The 21,270-nt window shown below is 43.2% G+C and overlaps 1 protein-coding gene across 3 annotated transcripts; it reads right to left on the bottom strand.

The window, feature by feature from the left end:
• Positions 1–2,497: 2,497 nt before the first annotated feature.
• DDX42 (DEAD-box helicase 42) lies at positions 2,498–21,264 on the bottom strand. Of its 3 annotated transcripts, none has more exons than XM_054224110.1 (18): positions 21,157–21,264; positions 19,043–19,279; positions 18,038–18,188; positions 17,368–17,429; positions 16,295–16,331; positions 14,692–14,841; positions 14,285–14,389; positions 13,572–13,691; positions 12,323–12,499; positions 11,741–11,869; positions 10,754–10,853; positions 10,032–10,079; positions 9,447–9,544; positions 7,866–8,142; positions 6,984–7,210; positions 5,573–5,683; positions 4,682–4,783; positions 2,498–4,055 (listed from the first exon to the last, which is right to left on the bottom strand). In XM_054224110.1, the coding sequence occupies exons 2-18, from the start codon at positions 19,261–19,263 to the stop codon at positions 3,312–3,314; spliced, it is 2,859 nt and encodes a 952-aa protein (XP_054080085.1). In that variant the 5' UTR covers positions 19,264–19,279; positions 21,157–21,264; the 3' UTR covers positions 2,498–3,311. The 3 variants fall into 3 exon arrangements, with proteins under 3 accessions (XP_054080085.1, XP_054080086.1, XP_054080087.1); XM_054224111.1 differs by lacking the exon at positions 21,157–21,264 and adding an exon at positions 20,195–20,730; XM_054224112.1 differs by lacking the exons at positions 16,295–16,331; positions 18,038–18,188; positions 19,043–19,279; positions 21,157–21,264 and having other exon boundaries at positions 17,368–17,419.
• Positions 21,265–21,270: the final 6 nt, after the last annotated feature.

Genomic DNA, 21,270 nt, shown 5'->3' with positions numbered 1-21,270 from the left:
GGAGGGAGGCTGAGCTCTACGGGCTGAGAAGGACGCGGCAAAACTCCTGGGTCCCCCAGGCTTTACGTCGCGGCTGTCTGTAAATGAACAGGCCACTGCATGCAAGAGCCTTGGCCCTGTGATCTTTTCGCAGGCTAAAAAGTGAATAAAAAGACAGTCTGTAAGGTTTGCTTCTGTCCACAAACTCCATTATGGACTCACGCCCAGCGACCGGTTGCTGTGGGGCAGCAGAGGGTGCAAAGGGCTGGAAATGCAGCTGGGTTCACAGCCTGGAGGGTCTGCTCCCACTGCTCGCGCTGGGGGACAAGGCAGCCCCGACTTCCCCCTGCCTACACGTGCGCTGCCTGGGAAAGCTCATCACCCTGATGGGAAAAGACATTCCCAAGGAGCTTGCGGTGCCCAGCCCAGACAATTCAGCCAGATCACAGGGGAGGGGAGAACTGCCGCGTTGTTGGGAGGGGGGGCACATACGCCAGTTAGAATTAAAACAGCTTGTTGGTAGTAGCATGGAGAATTTTTTTTCCTACCTGCTCTAACGATACACAGTCCCTCAAGGCAGTCATTTTATTATAAAGAGCGACAGCAAACATATAGCTAATCCTGTGCGTTCCCAGATCTTCCAGTGAAAAGCTAAGACACAAAGTGAGTCACCAGGATCAGAAAGCAGCGGAGGGACAGCCAGCCAGGAGGCGCGTCAGGGAAGGGACGGGCTCCAGGCTTCATATTCTTTAAATGGTCTAGACGATGGTGCAGAGTCAGGTGCACCCGCACCACCTCCCACCCGCGGCAGCGAGCGCTGCGCGACGTGGAAGAGGCGCAGCTGGGCGCTGGCAGCGTTTCCCCCACCCTGGGGGACGAGAGGCAGAGGAGGCGACTGATGCGCAGGAGCAGAATCCCAGGGTTGCACTTTACAAACCAACCCGAGCTTCCTGTAATTGATTTGCTCAGCTGCGAGCTGTGCTCTGCTCTCTTCGGAAGCAAGCAGCGCAGCCTGCACCGCGAGGAGAGAGGTTCTCGTTCGGGGGAGCTGGGAGCCTGCTCACACTGCTACCTTGTTCTGCGGAGAAGGCATCGACCCTCTTATGTATCTAACACGGACCTGTGAACTGACATTTATAGCTCTCTGTTAGTGATCAATATTTACTCGCTCAAGTCTCAAGAGGCTCCCGGTAGCTGAGGGAGGGGTGAGGAATTTCGATAATCCCATCGAACAGCAGAGGGATGCGTTAAAAAGAAGGGGAGAAACCCCAAGCATAAGCCACACACGGGGCCAGGTCCCAGGGGCTGCGAGCGGAGATCCAGGAAGGGAGGGAACAGACGGTGCGTTCAGACTGTGGAGCTATTTTTTAGATTGTTTTGAAACTTAAATCTTTAATTGTGCAGAGTGATTAACCTGAAGTGGGACAAGCAAAGGGGAATGCAACAGCTTCTAAACCCCTGCCACATCGGCCCTGAAACATACTTGTCTTAACACTAAACAGGCAGAACTCAAACCAGTGCCGTGAGGTTTCTGCCTAGACCATGATGAAAGAATTCAAGTGAGAGTTAATTTTTTAAAAAAACCCCCAACAGATTAGAGCTAGTTAGTGAGGGGGCCCCAATAACCAAGTTGGGGTCTTAACTGAAACCAGTACACACGCGACTCAGATCACAAGACCGTTATTGAGTTCTCTGTCCAGGCCAACCACGAAAGCCTGGGATGAGCAACACGTCCCGGGCTGTATCCTCCCCACTCGTAAAATGGAGAAAAATCTATTCCCCGGGAGGCTTTGAAGCTAAAATGGGGTTTGCAAAACAGTTTGGGGTGAAAGATACTGAGGAAAAACACACAGGAAGTCTTTTATCAACTACGACCCACAACTTCTGGTGAAAGAGAGAGACACAGTCAAATCTCCCGTCAGTCAAATCTCCATCCAAATGCCAGAAGAGCCAAAGGAAGAAGTGGAGAATAAAAAGCACGTGCTAGATATTTTTGTCCCAGTAATAAAACATTTACTAGAGCAAGCAGAAAGTAAACGCACAGCTGATAAAGAAAACATCACAACGTCACAAAAACCTGACAGTTTCTGATACTTCTTTCGGTAGAAACAAGACAGAGGTGGGTGCTGACATGTTTCAACAAAAGAGTTCTTCCTTACCTTTATGGCGCAAAAAAGAATTATGTTAAAAAACGGGTAATACACACAACGAGTTAAAAATGGCCAAGCAAGATTTTACAGTTTTAACTACATGTGTCCAATATGGGGCGATATTTGAGCTGTTCCACTTCATCAATCGCTTCTCAGGTTCTCCCTAAAGGCTTCTGAGCAGCAGGTCCCTGAATTTCTGGGTGAAGCCTCTTCATCGAGCTACGCTTCATGGGGGGCACCAGCCTTTGACTGTTGTGGTGTATCTACATTTTTTTCCCTTTTTTTGTTTTTAATTAGAAGAAAGCACTCAGCCCTCTCATAACAGAGGGCGCGTAGGCACAGCAGAGAAACGAGGTTGCTATGCAGGCTTCCACCAAAATGAAGGTTTATTAGGAAAGAAGGCAAAAAAACACCTGGGCAATGGGATTGGGATTGATGTACTGACCACAAACAAGCCAGGGAGCCCATCCTACACTACATGGGAATTTGTGGTTAGCCAGGCTGGAGAAGGATCCCTTGAACAGCTTCATAAAAAATGGGAAAAAAAAAAAAAAAAAAAAAAAAAAAAAAAAAAAGGAAAGAAAAATCAACTTGCTTCATCCCACCTTCAGCAACGCAAATTGACACATTCTTAGTTGATGGGGAGAGATGTAAGGGGCAACCTGGAGGCCAAATTATTTGGGGAAAAGGGAATATGTAAAAGGAAGAGATTGGGGAAGAACTCACCATACTGAACAAATTGCTGAAAGATTAATGTTTAACAGGTGGGTTCCTGAGCGTCGCTAGATGGACTGGTGTTTTTAAATGTGAACGCTGGTTAAGAAAAGACTACTTTATACTTCTATGGACAACAGTTTCTTAACGTTCCAAGGACGTGAAACAGCTTCTTTCTTGTCAAGAAGATCTCTTTAAATCCAGCAGAGAGTCACTTGAGCACTGAATGTTTAAAAGCAGAACCCAGGGAGCTTTATCAAAATGATTTCTCTTTGACTAAGCACTGTGTGTACACATCATTAGAGTGAATCTGTCCGCAGATGTACCGGCCCAGATTTGCACAGGTAGTTTGCATGGTTTCCTTCTCCTCCCCCAGACGCTCAACAACCAGTTACCAAAACCCCCAAAAAATCCTCTGGAAAAAGACAATACTACCTGCAGAGATTCCAGGCTGCGAAACACCAGCTTTTAACTGTCCCACCGGCTCTTCTTACGTTTTGGGGGCTCTGGGACAGCAAAACCATCTGTCTTGTTGTCTCGGCTGTTGGCATCCTTCCTGTTCTCACCATTCCTGTTCTCGTTGTTCCTACCTTCGTTGCTATTCCTGCTATCACCATTATTGCGATTGCCACTGCCCACATCAGCGAAGTGCCGGCTTTCACTGTGGCGATGGTTGTCGCCGTGTCGGCCCTCTCCGTGGCGGTAAGCGTCACTGTGGCGACCGCCTCCTTCTCCATGGCGTTGCACATCATTGTAGCGACCACCACCCTCTCCGCGGCGCGGGATCTCGTTGTGGCGACTGTTCCGGTTGTCGTAGCGTTCTCTGACAATGCCACCGCCGCCACCACCACCACCACCGCTGCCGCCGCTGCCACCGCCACCACCGCCGCCAGCGGCGGCAACGCCGGTGCTGCTGCTGCCGATGCCTTCTCGATTGTTGGTGCTGGCATTGGTGTTGTTGAAGCCCTGTACTCCGACGCTTGGAAAAGTGGGAACGCTACTCAAATTCCCCGTGCTGGTGAAACCTGGAACACCCTTTGCTGCTGCGGTGGCTGCAATCGGGCTGTCAGGATTTGCAGCATTTTGCTGTGCTGAACTCGTCGGTACTGAGTTCAAGCTCCCAGCGCTGGTCCAGCCACTAGCACCAGCAGCGGAGCTACCAGTCTTTTGATTATTTAAGCTTGCGGCAACAAAGTGGCTCTTATACTGGGACTGCCGGAAAGAAACAGAAAGAAAAAAAGAGAGCCTGTTTGCCTCTACATTGCACCACAAAACACGCAGTCATCATGCATACACAAGCCTGTCTTGAATTCTGGGGAGTCAGTCTTGGAGTGATTACGTTCCTGCTGTGCTTACGAACCCAGAATTAGTAACGGATGTCTGCTACCAGACCACAGAAACAAGGGAACTCCTACATTGTGGGGTTAATTTTTACACTGAAGAGAAAGGGTTTCTCTGTTCTCCGTTTCTTTTGATTGCAATTACACTACTGCTGCTAAGCAACTTAAATAGGATCAACCCTAGGAGCAGAATCCAGAAGGGAATGAGAGCAAAGAGGCAGCAGAAAACAAAATAAGTTTGGCAAATTAACTTTGTGCGACCATGTTGTGTCCAGCCTGCATACTAATTCTTCCACTTTGGATTGCCATGCTGAGTGCGTGCTCCAAGTGGATGAGACACGGCCACAACTACCAAAAAACTCAACTTCCCTCAAGTCAACAGGGTTTCTGCATTTTCAGGGGAGAAAAAAGTTGTCTTCAATCATCACTAGTAAAATTTTTCCATGTTATGTCCTTTCCTCCTGAGTTAGAATTTGGAGTAAAAATGATGGAACCAACCTGAAAAGCTGCTTTCATTGCTGTAAGTCTGTCTCCCATTGCCCCGGTGGATGGCTTGTATGCCTCATAGTTACTCATCACACTGTTGTTGTTTCCACGGTCCTACGCAAAAAGACAAAACGACAACTGGAGAGATTTATCCAACACAGACGCTTTTAAGTCAGCCTTTCTCCAAATCTACCTTGACCCTGCACTCAGGAAATACACCTACTAAGGATGACAACCTTCTGGAGAGCACTGAGCAGAACAGTTTGTCCCATGACCTTGAGGACGACAGAAAAGTAAAGATGCATTAAGTCTTAGTGACTCACTAGTCAACAGTGGGAGGGTTTCCCAGCTCCTTACAGTACAAGCAAAAGCAAAATGCAATCAAATGGAGATTTTCATAGAGGTCACTGCCAAGACAAAGTGTGGACAAGGCTTCAGCTGTGACTTTTGGAAAAATGCTGAACGTGACGTGTTTTCAGTACGTCTGCAGTTAAACTCTGTCCCCATACACATTGGCAATGAGCTGTTTTCCTAGTGTGGACATACCTTAGTAAGTGTTCCCAGTGCTGCAAGATTTTTTGCTGCCAAGAACCAGCCTGGAAACAGCTTTTCAAGTAATTTGTTAGCGTTTATTTTGCATTGACAGTCTATTTTGAGTAGAATCTCCAAACCTTCTGGATCACTCTAGCCCTAAAGGCGGCATTTCTTGACAAGAGGATTACAGCACAGGACAGTTTCGCCTGAGATATTTCTGATACTAACTGCAAGACTCTGAGCTATGAAAACCTTTGAAAGCAGAGGCTATACTCCAGACTAAGAAGATTATTTACATTAAAGAGTAGTCAACACTAAGTTTAAAAGTTACAAAAATCTGTAAACAACTTCTTCAGCATCTCTACTTACAGAATTTTCTGATCCCAGACCAGGACGTTCACGGTATCCTAAGCCACCACCACCAATATTCAGCTTCTTGCCTTTTCCTCCTTTGAAACGTGATTTCCGGAACCACGGATTCTGGGCAAAAGAAGGACAAATGCTTCTCAACACATGGAATAAGAAGCTTCATAAATGCATGCAATGAGGCTCAGAAAAGAAAGATTTTGAGCATTTCAAAAGAACAATAAAAATGCACTGTTTCCCCATTCAACAACACAGCTGTTGCAAGGGGATGGGATGTGACAGACAGCGCTTTGGAAGTAAACTGTAAACAGTTCTGTTATGTGGGTCTGAAGCTTTTTGTTACAAATGCTTTTTATGAAAACTCATTTTTTGTCCTGAACTTTCATCCATGTTAAAGTTTTGGGGGTTTGCATTCTAATAAACCCAGGAATAAATGCAATCTCTAATGCTACTCACTTGGGAGCTCTGCATTTGCTCATACTTGGGTTTTATCGATGTAGCCCACTGCCCAGCTACGGAGAAATGAGGTTCGGTCAGCAAAACTTCCTGCAAGATGCAGTGGCCAGGGAAGGGCACTCCAACCAGACCTCCTCCTATTACCAGGTTTTTAAATAATGCTTGGCTGCACCTCTTTTTATGTCCTGTAGTTTCTTCAAACCTGAAGAAGCCCGTAAGCCAAGCCATTTAGCTTCCATACTGTCCTCTCAAAGGCAGTCTGCGGAGCTCTGCCTCACAAATTCCGTCCCTTCTGGAAATGCTCCCTCTGTACCTCGGAAAAAATATTTACTTCTAGCAGATGAGTGCCCAAGCTGCTTGGCAATGAAGCCACAAGCATGCTAATCAATCTCTGCATTTGGGAATAACCAAAAAGCCTTCGCTCTCTTGCAGCTACACGGGCAGCAAAAGACAAGAACTTAAAGAGCTGGTGAGTTCAGAGGTGCAAGTACAATTGCTTCAGCTATCCGACAAACCTATATATAGCAAGCCTGCCAGACAGCACTGCCAAGCAGGTATAATGATCAAGCAACAACCATTTCACAGAGTGAATGCCCCTGTAATTATTTTCTAGTTTAGCTTTCAACTAAGCTGCATTTCCCAGGTGCCTGCCACAAATGCATATCGAAAATCTGATTGTAATGAGACGCCGAAGCTGCGGTGTTCTGCTGGCATCAGCCAGATTACAGCTCCTAATTTTCTCGGCAGTGCCTGACCCCAAAATAGATTACATACTGCATTCCAAAATCTTCATGTCTTCATGGATTCTTTCACAGGCTATTAAAAATACTAGAAAACCTACTTAAAAACAGTATAGGTTGCCAAAAGGTCACTGCGAACACATGATGGAACGAGAAAGCTCCTGATTTTGTGCTAACCATGGACGGAACCTTCCTCTACTCAACTTGCTTGTTCATACCTGCATTGCTAGATCCAACAGCTCTTTGGAAACATGTTGATTAGCACCTTCCAGATTTCTGACAAGATCACCAGCAAAGTTACTGTCTTTGGGAGTCAGCAGAGTGTAGGCAACTCCCTTCTCGCCTGCTCTGCCAGTACGACCAATTCTATGGGTGTGCGTATCTATGTCCCGAGCCACATCGTAATTGATGACAGTCTTAATGGAAGGAATATCTAACCCACGAGCTGTAATAAAGAACATAGAGGTAAGCGTGATTATCCTGAATGACCTCAAAGCAATCCCATTCACACCAGTATATCGCTTCATTCTGCTCCAGCATAAAAAGGAGTTTCCACAGGAACACACCCCAGTTAAGATAACAACAAGTTTTAGTGCCTTAAGTGCAGCAATAGCTTCCCCAAGAGTAGTATAAGTTACACCCATCCCCAAGTTCCCAGGACTGGAGATGGAAGAGGTCTCTTTAAATGACTGTTATTCCAAGGAAGAGAGAGGGCTTTATTAAAGGACACTGAAATTCACTCATTGTTCAGCTAAACATCTGGGTACAGAAGCTGTTCTAGAGGAGGCTTCAAGCACATCCATTTCCTCTTCATTTCAGCATGCATAATGTGTCAGCTGATTAACAAATAGCAACTACTTCCTTAAGAATGAGCTTATTTTCTTTCTGTATATTAGAAAATATTGGTCGGACTGTAATTTAAACACCATTAAAAGACTTTAAAAATAAACCACCTTGCTAACACTGTGTACTTCTGAAAAAATGTCTGTAACACCATGCCCAGCAGGTGTAGACGCCAGCCTTGCTGCCTTCCACTGACATGTGTTAGCCTTTTCTGCTGGTATCTTGTCTGAGCTGCTGTTTCGTAGAACATCACATACCTGCCACATCAGTAGCTACCAGTATTGGGATCCCCTTTTTCTTAAATTCTGAAATGACTTTATTCCTCTCACTCTGGTCCATGTCACCATGAAGCAGCCCCAGATTATGATCCTCCTGCTTAAGATTATTGGCCAGCTCTTCTGCATTTGCCTTCTTGGTGACAAAGAGGAGAACGCTCCCAGAAGATGTGAACTCCACGAGGCGTCGAGTCAGCCAGTTCCATTTGCTAGGGCCAGAGGGGAAAATCTCCACAATTTGAGTAACATCTTCATTTGCCTAGAGGGAGAAGTAAGACAAGCAATAACACAGGACAGAAATGACAGCGTGGCAAACACACACAGATGGCAGAATAAACCCAGGAATTTAAACTAGGTGTGAGAATGCAAAGTGGAGAAGCAGGAGACCAAAATTCTCCTTTAAAAGTGGTTTCAGCTCCTGTCTAAATGCCGAGCGCTTTATTTTCCCAGCGCAGAAAGGGCAGGGGTTAAATGAGCTACTCTCTGCTAAACCTGAGAGAGGCAAAGTGCAGCCTTTGGCATGGCGCAGTTTAGCACCCTACTGATCTAAAGATGGGTACTTGCAGTTCAGATGCTCTTGCGACAGATGCTACTAACATCTAAAATAGGCTGTGCAAGAGCAGAGTCTGAGATGGAGAGGATGCTCATCAGTAGAAGTTATTCATATGGCAATCAGAGAAAGTTCCTCTGTGAGCTGTGACGTGCGCTCGGAGTCAGGAAGAAGGGAGGTATGAACAGACTCCCTGTACGTTCCCGATTGCAGGTAATAAAAGTGCCGTGGAGCCCACAGCGCCCTCTGGAAGTTTCTCTGAAATATTTAATTTTTACACATTAATTATTCCAAGGATGATGCTCTCCTAACAGAGTAATAATTTAGATTAAAGAAAAGAAACCATGTGATTGAGCTAGGAAAGCTGCTTCGCTTCTTAAGCGACGTTTAGAAAGAACATTTTCCCACAAAGAAGGGGCTTCAGGTAGCCATTAATTTTTTGTTAAAAAGGGATGCCTCACATTCCTGATTGAAAAAAAAAAAAATATGCAGAGAACTGGTTAAAAGAAGAATGTTCTGAAGGCATCTTGTGAAACTTCTCAACAGTTTTCATACATTATAAACAAAGTTTCTTCACAGCAAGTGTAATCTGCCCACTTCACTGATGTATTACCGAATCCCCAGTCTGCTAATAGTTCAACTGCTACTGTCAAGCAAGTATAGAATCAACTTTCCCACGTAAACCAGCTGAAATCCTTCATTGCAGAAACTGCTATTTGTTTATAGTTTTAAAACAAAAGGATATACCCACTGATTCTCCTCATTAAAAAAAAAAATAAAAATCAATCACTGCATTAATGTTGTTTCACTCCTTGATGAAACCTCCCATCACTACAAGAGTATTTGTTGGCAGAAAGAAAGCTCAATAAAATAAGAAAAAGCCCAAACCCTTACTGTTTTTTGTTAGGCACAAAGTATTTACTCTTAAATATAAATGACGACTACAGCAGTTTAACATAACTTTCAGACAATAGAACCAGGATGGTCTGTTTCTCTGTCTTAGAAGTAATTACCTCCCCAATGTCTCCCTGCACAACTCGAATTGGGTCGATCAGAATGTCTCGGGCCAATTTCTCAATCTTCTTACGGAAAGTGGCACTGAACAAGAGGGCTAAAAGAAAAACAGTATTTGAACTCAGTGAAAAATACATTTTCCTTGTCAGTGATCTGAAGCTACAGTTTGTTCTACCGGTTCTAATGAAAATTATCAATCACACTATTAAAATACCTCAAAGTGGAAACGCATTTCATGGCATTAGAAACTAGAAGTGCATAATAAGTGGCACTGCTGTGAATGTTCTTTCATGGCAGCTTACAACACAGGATCTCAAGGCATACTAATATTAATGCAGCTAATCATCTTTTCCCTGAGTAAAGTCTGCGGAGGGATTACATGATGAACAAGTACGGACGTTTAACCACACTCACAAGCGCTCCCTCCCAACAGCCCACACTGAGAATTAACACCAGCACGCTCTCATTGCGCGGCTGCATCAAGAACAGGAAACCCAATCTCTGTTCCAGATTCTTAACTGGTAGCCCACCATATACCCTCCTTCGACTCTCAGGAGTTTAGCCTGAAACGTGCTTATACTTACTCTGTCTGTCAGGACGTACGTGGCTTGCAATTGATCTGACCTGATATTCTGGAAAGGGGAGGGAAAAGGTAATGCTCATTATTTAGCAGAATAACTCAAAATGCAACTTTGTTGTTTTATTTAACAAATAACCACAGAGGGAATGAGTGCCTCTCAGAATTGATGTTACACTGTGACTTCCAGCTGCTCTTTGCTGCACAACAGAAGTTCCTTTGCTATAAAAATAAACTTCTGGAAGTTCCTTCAGCAAAAAAGTACCAGAAGCAAAGATCCTAGCTGAGCCTGTGCATACCCTGTGCATCTTAAAAATGCCTCCCTCTGTTTGCAGTATTAGAGTACTGTCAAATCTTTGCTGTGTCCCATGATTCTTGAGCACAAATTCAAAATCATGCCGATCCGAATGACCAAACCTCTTCCAATAAAGTAGAAAGTTCTTTTAACACCACTAGTTTGTACACATAGAATCAAAGACAAAACTTCCCAAAAGTTATTCAACAACTCTACAATAAAAATCAGGTTTTTTGGACTTCAACATCAACAGGACATTGGTGATCTCTCTATACCACCAGATATTAGACCTTTAAATACGTCTATATTGTCTCTTAAGTACTTCCTTAATGTATTTGCAAGTATATGAAGCTACAGGGGTTATAAACAACCGTATTAAGCTGGGAACTAGACATCGCTGTTTTCCAAAACAGTGACCTTCATTCATTACATACCAAAACCCATATCAAACATTCTGTCAGCTTCATCAAACACAAGGTAAGTGACTCTCTGAAGGTTTGTAGCTTTCTTTTTCACATGATCAATTAAACGACCCTATTAAAAAGAAAAAAAGCCAAGTTTTTAAAGCATATTTTAAAATACATTAATACATGCGACCTTCAAGCACTTAACTTTCCTCGCTTAACTTTATCCTCACTTACCAGAGACTTAGAACAGAAAATATCTGAGGCTTCACTAAAGAAGTAAGTGTCAGTATTCAAGTCACAGAAACAGACTCCTGAAACTCTCATCAACTGTACTGCACAAGCTGAATTTTAGGACTGGATTTTCAAGGTTAACAGCGCTGAGATCCTAAAATTCCCTAGTCTTCAGTACAATTAAATTTTAATTATGAACTGGCTATTTAATCCCACAATATTTGGCACAAGGGTTCTTCATGCTTTGTTTTCTTGCCTAATATCCCAATAAATAGCCACAATAAAACTCCCAATCATTAGTTGCTCAGTTTTGCACAAGTTCGCAACTAGTTTTTGCAATAAGCGAAGTCAGTTGACAAAGGTCTTCATTTAAATCCCTGGTTCAGCATTAACACCCATTCCGATTCAATGTTTCGACCCTTCAGCGTTACTGCCACTGAATCTACGCTGACTCAGTACGATGGCACTCAGGTTCATGACATTCTGGGAATTCTCTTCAGGAATTTAAAGCTCAGCAATCAGACACCGGTATTGCACACAACTGACACTGATTCAAGCAGATCTTGCTGGCTACTCTCTCTTCTATTGGAAATCATACTTAATCTCTTTCAATTTCTTTTGGAACACAAATAATCTCAGCATATTTGCTCTCAACATCCGACAACCTGTGAAGAACCTAGATTTCAGCAATCAGAGAACAAACTCTGCATCGCTGATAATAAAAATCTGACTCAGCTTCAGTTAAGCAGCAAAAAATTGCACTGTGCGCGTTCAGGTACTTACTGGTGTGCAGACAACTATCTCTGCCCCCTCCTGGAGGGCTTTGGCTTGCTCCCACATGCTTCCTCCTCCATACACAGCTACAGAGCGTAGATTATATGCCTTACCAAAGCGCTTACATTCAGAATGGATCTGGGAATTTTAAACACAGCACATCACAGTCCACGTTAGACACATCTGAGAAAATATAGCTACCTCGGAAATACAGTCCAGCTCCTGAAATCCACTTTTCAGCTAATAACTTAATGAAATTATTCAGAAATCCTCAGGGCTAAATACTTCAATACTTGTGGATAATTTCCAATACTTTATTTGGGAAACCTATTTAGGCATCCAATTGTAATTTAACCTATTAGACATACATCCTTTTACATACACAATTTGTGGCAATGCATCCCCAGCATTCTTAATAGTTGGGAATAAAATGGGAGCCCCGTGCAAAAATTAACAATTTCCGATTTGTCATGATCCTTCAACAAAAACAGGTGTAAGAGTTTACTGAGGTTTTCTGATAATTTCTGCCCAGAATTTTGCTTTCTTCTGTAAGAACACCGTATGGCACATACATGCTTTCTATACACCTACCTGTTGGCAAAGCTCTCTGGTTGGGCATACGATCACTGCAATGGGACCATCCCCCGGTTCAAGCTCCTTTTGATCCATGATGTGGATCAACATCGGCCAGATGAAGGCTGCTGTTTTTCCGCTTCCAGTCTTAGCTATCCCAATCATATCTCTGCCACTTAGTGCAACTGGAACACCCTAAAAATAAGGAGATTCTAAACCCATATTATGCCTACCATAGCATATTCTTGTGCTAGATCTTACATGACAACTCAGACAACAAGACGAAATCACATTACAGGGGACTCATAGCAACATACATCGATCCTTCCACAGTTTTATTGCCAAATCTGAATTAGTTTGTTTTAAGGGCCGGAAGCAATTATCACGTTATGACTGTTGGTGTCCTACATGAAACCAATGTTTGGGCAGAGTACAACACCCCAAGGATATATTTACATGTCCACAAACGCATCTAGACCAGCTGTAAGAACACTAAAAGACAAATTCTCTGACCCTACTCTTTCTTTAGCCATTCTGAGTGCTGAATCCCTACGGTTGCTACAAGGATGCTACAAGGATCTCTCAACCACAGGTTTTTACAAGTAGTATGGACTAAGGTCCTAACGCACATCCCTTGGACACAGCACTATGTCATTTTTTTTACTTCAAGACAAGCATCTGAAGCGGTGTGGTTATAATCACATTATTGATAACCGTAATTACTTATGGTAATCAGTTTACATAAGCAGTAGAATCCCTTTTGCTTGCAAGGCTCTCCAAGGAATAAGCAGTTAAACGGTCCAGCTCATGTGGCATTTATTGTAACTGCCAAAAGAAATTAAAAAATGCCTTGTTGCATATTTCATCTAGTTACAAGGCATCCAAATATAAGCTATTTAAAGGAAGAAAGCTGACAATGTATGGCACTCAACTCGGCTACTGCTATCGTTATTTTTAATAAAATTTCTAAAAAGATCTTAAAAAAACTTCCATACATTTCTATAAGCAAGAGATGTCACTTGAATGTTGTTCACTAAGAGACAAATGAAGAAAAGTATACAGATTTATTTACAGTGGTCATTTAACAAGAAATAAAAGTGAGCATACTTCTATTTAAAAAATATCATAGCTATTTTCCTACAAAAATAGAAATTATATTTCTCTGTGACAGCTCTATATAGGAAACTACATATCGTCATACGGACTAGGGACCTTTGCGTGTGTTCTATTAGTTCTCTTTAGATGTTAGAGAAGTAACAACACTCACCTGACACTGTATAGGAGTGGGCTGGGTATACTCAGATTTCCTAATTTGATGCATAAGTTGCTCATCAAACCCAAAATGCGCAAAACTACTGCCAGGCCTTGGAGGAGCGGCACCGGAGACCTTAGAAACAGAAACATATCTTTGTTCACGAAAAGTAAGAGAAAAACAAAGAGCAATATGTAGAAAGATGAAAAAAGTGTCTCTCTATCTCCGGAAATGGCTTTTTATTTTTTAATAGATGTAAGTTTAAGAAAGTGCAATTTCCAGATGTGTTGTGTAAATAGGACTTTCAGGTACAAAAATTCAGATAAATTGTCAATCAACATAAGCTACTAAACATCATACTACCCCCTTGTATAATTGGTCTCCTTCTTCCCCAAATAATTCCCTTCACAGAAAGCCACCACATTAACATGTCACAAATAGCAAAGAATTCTCGCATATAATATTTCTGGTTTCAATTCCTAGTTCTTTAGTCCGAATGCAACCATGCAACTGGCAATCCTGGGTGCCCACTTTGAGAAGTCCAGAGAAGACTTTTAAGAACTGCTGAGGAAAACCAAGCTCCCTTAAATCAAAGTCACTGAAGGTATCCAAGAGGTTTGGTATTCAAAAACTGGTGTTCCCTGTGAAAATCTTCATTAAAACTACTAAGGCAGTCAAAAAAATGGGAGTGAGAAGATCCTAGGAGGACAGTTTTGTGACCAGCTTACCCGGAGATTTAGCTTATGACGTAACTCCACCACTTGCTGCGGGGTGAGACTGGTGATCTCCTCATGCTCATCATAGAAATTTTTCTCAAACGGTGGGTATTCGATCTGCAAGGGTAATTACTCAGTTAGTCCAGGACTCAAGATTCTCTCTCTGTACACTTAGTTTTGGAGGGAAAGGGTCCTTTTGAGAAAAAGTTCTTAATTATCTGCAAGAACATTAGTCTAATGTGAAGTCATTTGAAGGATCTTCAGTATGACTCAAGTGGCACAGCACCTGCCGCTTGAGTCATACTGAAGTGTATGACTTCAGTACACACGGGGGACAGAAGTGTATTTCAACCTCCACCTTAGCTCCTGCTCTCTAGAATGCCTCAGCCAGAACAGAGTGGACTAAAGTTCCTTCCTACCTCTGAATGGTCAATAGGTGGAAGAGGATCAATGATTTTCTTGGACGGCGCAATTGGATTCCCATCACTGTCATACTCCAGGTTATCCTCTTCCTCTTCTTGGACCACACCAGCAGTGGGGTTTTCAGCCATGTAGCGAAAATAAGCTTCCTGCAGCAAAACATATCAGTAAAATCACATACAATAGGATACAAAAATACTACTATATTTGTTTAAATGATGTATATGCTAGATGGCTGTTTGCTTTCACACCCACCATGGAGGAAAAAAACGTTCACTAGAACTGATTCTTCTAATAAATACCAACAGTTATGTCCAGAAGAAGGACAGTAAGTACAAAGAAAGCAACTAAAGTGTCAAACCACAAAATGCTTTCAAAAACCAAACTTCTTCTCTCACATGTCTGCTTAACAACTCCTTCTACCAAGACTTCTTAGGCTTTAACAATAGAAGAATCTACTCCACAAGTAAAAACGCTACAGGTTTTTAAAAAACAACACGATGTTACTAAGCATATGATGTTTACATATTTTTAAACACACTATGCCAAAAATAGGTTCTCCACTTCCCCTAACTAGACTCCAAGAAATGAAAATATACCTATTTTTGCATTGAGAGAGTCAACAGCAAATGGGAAAGAAGCTATTTCAGAAGAGTCCTTCAACACAAGGCCAAGTCAGAAGTCACTGTCACCACTGTCACATGCTATACGTACAGCTCACAAATACGTATGTGTCTCAGAATCTCACTGGCACACCAAGGCATTCTCATGGAGAAAACATCAGCCTCACTTGACTTTCAAGCAGTTATTTAAGCTCAGATTTTTAAAGCAAGGTTCCATTACAAGTAAGTGTATATACACTCATCTGGCTTTTTCATCTGCATGGCCAACCACCACTCCGTCACATAGATACGCACACAACACACTTGAACAACAGCTGTCTCCAAGTGTAAGTCACCTTTGCTCAAACTTTAGCACAGCTACACTCACCAAACTGGAAGCAAAGGCCTAGAGGCCAGACAACCCTTCCATGCTCTACGTTATTGCTCATAACACAACAGTTATTAATTACAACTTAGTAGTAAGGTACATTTTGAAATTAAGTCTTTCCTCTTTGTTTATTATTTCTGTCACAGCGATGCCTATAATCCTCAGTCAGAACTGGAGCTCCTCTGAAAATAAAGAGCAAAAAGCACAATTTTTGCCCTTAACAGACATGAAATTTCACTGCAAATAGCCTCCATGGTTTAACAGCCTCTCACTGGTGCTCCAGGTTAGTTGATTCTGCTAATTTCAAATTTGATGAGACCCTCAGATACTGGAAGCTGAAGTTCAAACTGACTGAAAAAAATCTTAAACGGAGTCAAAAAAGAATGAAATTGTCTCCTAATAGTCTTTTTTTTTTTTTTTTTTTAAGTGAAACACCTAGAAGGGTAGAGACAGCAGGGTAGCCACTAGAGCTTCCTGATGAATTGTCCGGCTACTGCGCGTGATACTGGAGTTTTGTTTGTACCTAGTAGTTATATATTTGGGGACGGAAGATACAAAGAAAACCCAACACAACAAAAAAAAACAAGATAGAAAGACTGCATACGAACTCACTTGGTCATCTTCCTCTTCAATGTCATCTCGAATACCCCTGGAAAAACAAGCGGAGAAAAAAAACTTCCCTGCAAGTGTTCCACATACTCAGCTCCATACTTTCATGTGATTAGTGCTGAGCTCCATATTTCGTGGAAGACACAACACTAATAACTCAGTAACATTTATAATCCCAACCCATGGAGTTTTCGTATTTGGTGCCAACCATAACAGCGACCCTGCAAAGACTTCTTTTTACTTCTATTAACGAGACTGAAAGATTAGGACTCCGTCTTCCCAGTAGATGCCACATCAAAGATCATCCTGGTCTAAGCTCTTGATGCTACAGAAGTCCCATAACTGAAGAGGAATATGAGCCAGGAAGTGCAAATCCAGTTCAGAACTTCCCCAGGTGGTGATTTGGATCCGGTGTTCTGTTTCAGGACCATGTATAATCTGATCAACCCCATGCAATGCAAGTTCTAACAATGTATCTGACATTTATATCAAGAATCAATAGCATAATTATTTTTCTTGGTCAAAACAGACAGATAAGCTGCAAAACTGTAAACTGTTTTTAAATTCCAAATATAGTATCCCAATTGTCACATGCTACCTAATACATCAGATTTACAGGGAGTGTCTTAAAACCTAGTTCAAGTTTGGAAGAATCTCCAGGACTACAGGTACAGCAGCACTGAGTTATTTTGCTCACATTAACGGAATTTTAAACTAAAGCATCCTGATCACTGCAAGGATGTGTAAAGAAGAAAAAGTATTCAGGCTGATCTGGAAGGTGGTAGTAGCACAATGCGTTGCCCCAGTTTGTGTGGCCTAGAAAGGCTTCTCGCATGAGATAACTTGCAGTGTTGTTACATTTTACCACAGGATGCCGCAATGGATTCATCCCTCCTATTATTAAATTTGTATTGCACAGAACTTTACCCATGGGGGATATCATGCACTGATTAACGCTGTTTACTATCTATATATTATATTGACTACAAAACAATCATCATCAACAAAATGCATTGGAATTCTCTTAGCACCATACAAGTCACAGGCAGGCATGAGAATTATAAAAGAGAACTTACTTAACATTCTTTTTTTCCTTGTCTTTGTCTTCAAGTCTCTTCATGTCTCGAGCAGCTTGATCCTAACAGGTCATAAAATTATGACATGTTAAAAACCCCAAGATAATAAAACATGGAAGGGAAAAATGTTCCTACATAACTAGACCATCATGCCACAGAGACAACACTTCTTTGGACTAAACCTTCTCTTGTTCCATATCCTACTATGCTAAATAAAGTCTACTAATTCCTTTGAAATTTATACACTGTAACTCCTTGGCAATGTCGTTGAAAAAGTACATTCTTCATATTCCTCCTGAAAACACTGTGGTAGAATCCAGTGAGTAACAGAACTGTAGCTAAGGAACAGCTCCTGATAAATACAAATCATTTCAATTCAAGTAGCGTAAAATGCACAAAACCTTAATTTCATATTCAGAGATACACAAAGCTCTTTGTGGTATTGCCTTGACATGCTTAAAACAGCTAGTTAAGCTACTGTAAATCATATCCATCCTCTCCCCATCTAATCCACCTTTGAGTTCTAATTAACATAGCATCTTACATAAAAACCAAAAGCTAAGTGACTCTCTGAATACAGCTGCCAAAGCCATGAGTGACACTTGCTGCTCCTGACTGGAGAGAAGTACGGCCCCATAAATTAATAAATATTTCACGAGCCAGGGCTTGCCTCCACTTCAGCCATGAATGCCTCCAGAGGATCATCATCGCTGTCAGAGTCTGCTGATTTGGAATGAAACTGCTGGCGAGTGGGGGAATTCTCTGCGGGAATGTACGGCAATTCAACATTGCTGGAATCTTCCTCTTCATCCTCAAAGTACCTGAAAAGAAACAAACAATGGCTCAGTCAACACATAATCTACAGCACCATGCTGTCTTTTGTGGTTTCTGAGTTGAGTCAAGTTTCCCACATAGAGATGGATAACAAAAGTCAGTATGTACACAGGAATAAATGTTGACACTTACTCAGTTATTCACAATTATTCATTTTGTAAGCTAAAAGTGGTAGAAGTGCAAAGAGATGTGATGAAACTGATCTTCTTGAGTGGCCCTCCCAGGCTGGTGAATATAGGATGATTTTCTGGCCTTCCTGCTATTCAATGCATTTATGCAGCTTTCTTAGTAAAGAAAAGTGGAGTTGAATGTTCCCCTGTGCAAACAACCCCTAAATGTATCCTGCTCGGCTCCAATTCTGAACACATCACCTCAGGCAAAGTCTTGTTCAGACCACAGCATGAATGAGACTGAGCTGACTGAGGCTCAGCTGAGATACGTTCTTAGGGAGGGGAAAGCTAGAGGAGAGCTCTCCACGGGCTGCTGTAGTACCTCACAGTCCTTTAAATACATTTAAAGGCAAGGATGTATTATCATTTTCATTTTATAGACGATGGGCTGACACCCAGAGAAAGGGTAAATAATCAGTCCAGAGTGATATCAAAAGTCTGCTGCAAAGCAAGGATACCTGCAGGTGACAAGCTCTGTTTTTCTTGACCCGATTGCCATAAAGCTCCTGGGGTTCTGTTACACCATAATGCAGTGTTAAGGCATTTATTCTTGAGCAGGCTTTTCTAAAGAACTAAACCTCATAAATGTCACAGATACTTTCCCTGACCTTGGAAACTTTAAAACACTGAGATCCAGAGCTAGGACACACACAAGAAATAACCATACTTACGCATTCTCTTCATCAAAATTTGCTCGCTTTGACCCAATTTTGTAGAAAGAAGGCAGCTGAGGAGGTCCTGATTTCGCAAATGCAGCAGAAGAACCGGCTGTTCCAAAAGCACTATGAGACTGTTGAGAGAGCTTAGGCTCCTCTTTTTTCCCAGGTGTTATGGCAAATCCACCAAACCCAAAGCCTCTCTTAGTCCCAGGTCCACCTTTATTCCAATTCATGATGTCCCCAGTATATCTGTTAAAATCAGAAAAGACAAATTAATGCCCTTTCTGCTTTAGACAGTTAAATATTTAATTGTCACAATTTTTCTTGTAAGTGGATTTCTTCAGTCATGATAAAGAGACTTGTGGAAATGTGACTGACAAGAATTTAATCTGTTTCCCAAAAGGGACTGAGCTTTGTTCTTTTTTTTGTAAGTATGAATGCATCCACTATTTGAAAAATGAATAAAAGAGGTTGTCTTCCAAAGCAGATCATGCCCCTCAATGACTACTCAAGTGTACTTAAGATGTTGCCTGTCTTGTCTGTTTTGCAATCTAAGATAAACAAACCCAAGGCCAGAACTTTGAACATCATGAGGAACAAGAGACGAAAAGTCAACTCAGTACATATTCTGCATGTCCATACAGCCCCATCCTTGAGTGCTTCATGGCTTTGTAAATACCACACTACTGCAATCTAGGAGCCTCTAAAAAAGGGGGCCCAAAGCAGCACACAGCACACCGCTCCATTATGAGACAAGGCACACTTCTGCCTAAAAGTCAACTCCCTCTTCTTCAGAAAGCATCTTTAGCCACATATATGTTCTCCAACCTACATTTTTCATACCGCATTTTAAATACTCCATGTAACATGCCGTCCTGGAACTCCGTTCTGTAAGTCAGACGAAGAGCAGACTGAACTGATATACTAAGATTCACACTTCCCGTTCCAAGTAATTTAATTATTTCATCTGCATGGTCAAGTGAGACATACCTTTAAGGCAGCCAAGGACAGTATGACACCCACTGCTTTCAAGTGCATTATAATTAGATGGCCCAAAGGCTCCAAGTCTTAGTAAACAAATCCTCACATTGAGTGAGGATCCTCCAATGAGATCAGAATTCACTGTCAGGAGAAACAACTTCAAAATAATCTGAGAGTACATACTGGTACTGGTCCCTGTGCAGAAAATTTGCCAGCTTGGGAGTCGCTCAATAAATCTCAAGCCTAGACCAAAGCTCACTAGGAGACTTTGGGGAAAACTCTGCTGTTCAGATCTCCATGTCAGCAGCTGACAGAGATGTCCTGTTCTCCCACTTGCACTGACATACCTTGCAGCTTTCACACCTGCAGATGTGTGGCAAATAATAGAACAAAATGTACAACAAATGGATGAAAGGTGTAACTTCGCACTTCTGCTGCTGACAGCACAGCAAGCAGTCTTAAGTTATCACATCTGATTTTAAGGGATCTTCCTTGCTGTACTTATCGACCGTTTTTCCCCTCCCAACACCCAAGAAAGCAAAAGGAAACATTCTTTTATTCTGTCATACAGCCGCAAATGTACAAAATTTGGTCTGTCTGCCCACAGAGCCAACCAGTGAGAGCAATGAAATGCAGAGTGAGACCGCGGGCTAACTGCCGAGGCTTTGCTTCCCTGTGAACGCCGCTCCCAGGGAGGAAAAGCGAAGGCACAGACCTTTTCTACGGATTCCCTGGACCTGAGAGAAAGGCAGCAATATGTCTTAGCCGCTCCCGTTCCCGGCGGCTGCGAGAGGAGGGGACACCCCCCCCGCCCCCCGCCATCACCCTTTCCCGGGCACCGCAGGAGACAGGCGGCCCAGTGCCGCGGGGAGCCCCCTGCGCCAGGGCAGGCGGCAGCGGCGGGAGGCACGGCTCGCCCTCACTACGCTCTCCTGGCCCACGGAGCCGATAGCGGGGCCTCTCACAGCCCTTCCCGCCCGCGGGGCCCCGGCACGGGGGCGGGCTCTTTGTGCGGACCAGGCCCAGGCTGCCCGAGCCCGGACTAGGCCGCGGTCCCGGCACCTCCCGCCCGCGGGGGCCGCCGGCGGGGAGAAGGAGGAGGAGCCGCCGCGCCGCGCCGCCCGGCCCCGCGCCCCCTCACTCACCCCTCGGGCACCGCAGCCGCCGGCCGCCGCTTCCCCGGTTACCGGGGCGGGGGGGTGGGGTGGAGACGCGACGTACCCACGCACCAACGCGCGTACGTGCGTGACGTGCTGAGG

Source organism: Rissa tridactyla, chromosome 19 (assembly GCF_028500815.1).
Source record: "Rissa tridactyla isolate bRisTri1 chromosome 19, bRisTri1.patW.cur.20221130, whole genome shotgun sequence".
NCBI classification, from domain to species: domain Eukaryota; kingdom Metazoa; phylum Chordata; class Aves; order Charadriiformes; family Laridae; genus Rissa; species Rissa tridactyla.
The sequence above is the reverse complement of the archived record's forward strand: the minus strand, read 5'-3'. Positions and strand labels throughout refer to the sequence as shown.

What these genes read in the sequence shown, in the direction of transcription:
- DDX42 (XM_054224110.1), bottom strand. Translation starts at nt 19,263, where the DNA reads ATGAATTGGAATAAAGGTGGACCTGGGACTAAGAGAGGCTTTGGGTTT. An exon ending in TTGAAGAGGAAGATGACCAA is followed by an intron (nt 14,842 to 16,294) that starts GTGAGTTCGTAT and finishes GTTTTGCTGCAG; the next exon opens with GAAGCTTATTTTCGCTACAT. An exon ending in TGTTGGATCTAGCAATGCAG is followed by an intron (nt 5,684 to 6,983) that starts GTATGAACAAGC and finishes TCTTTTGCCCAG; the next exon opens with AATCCGTGGTTCCGGAAATC.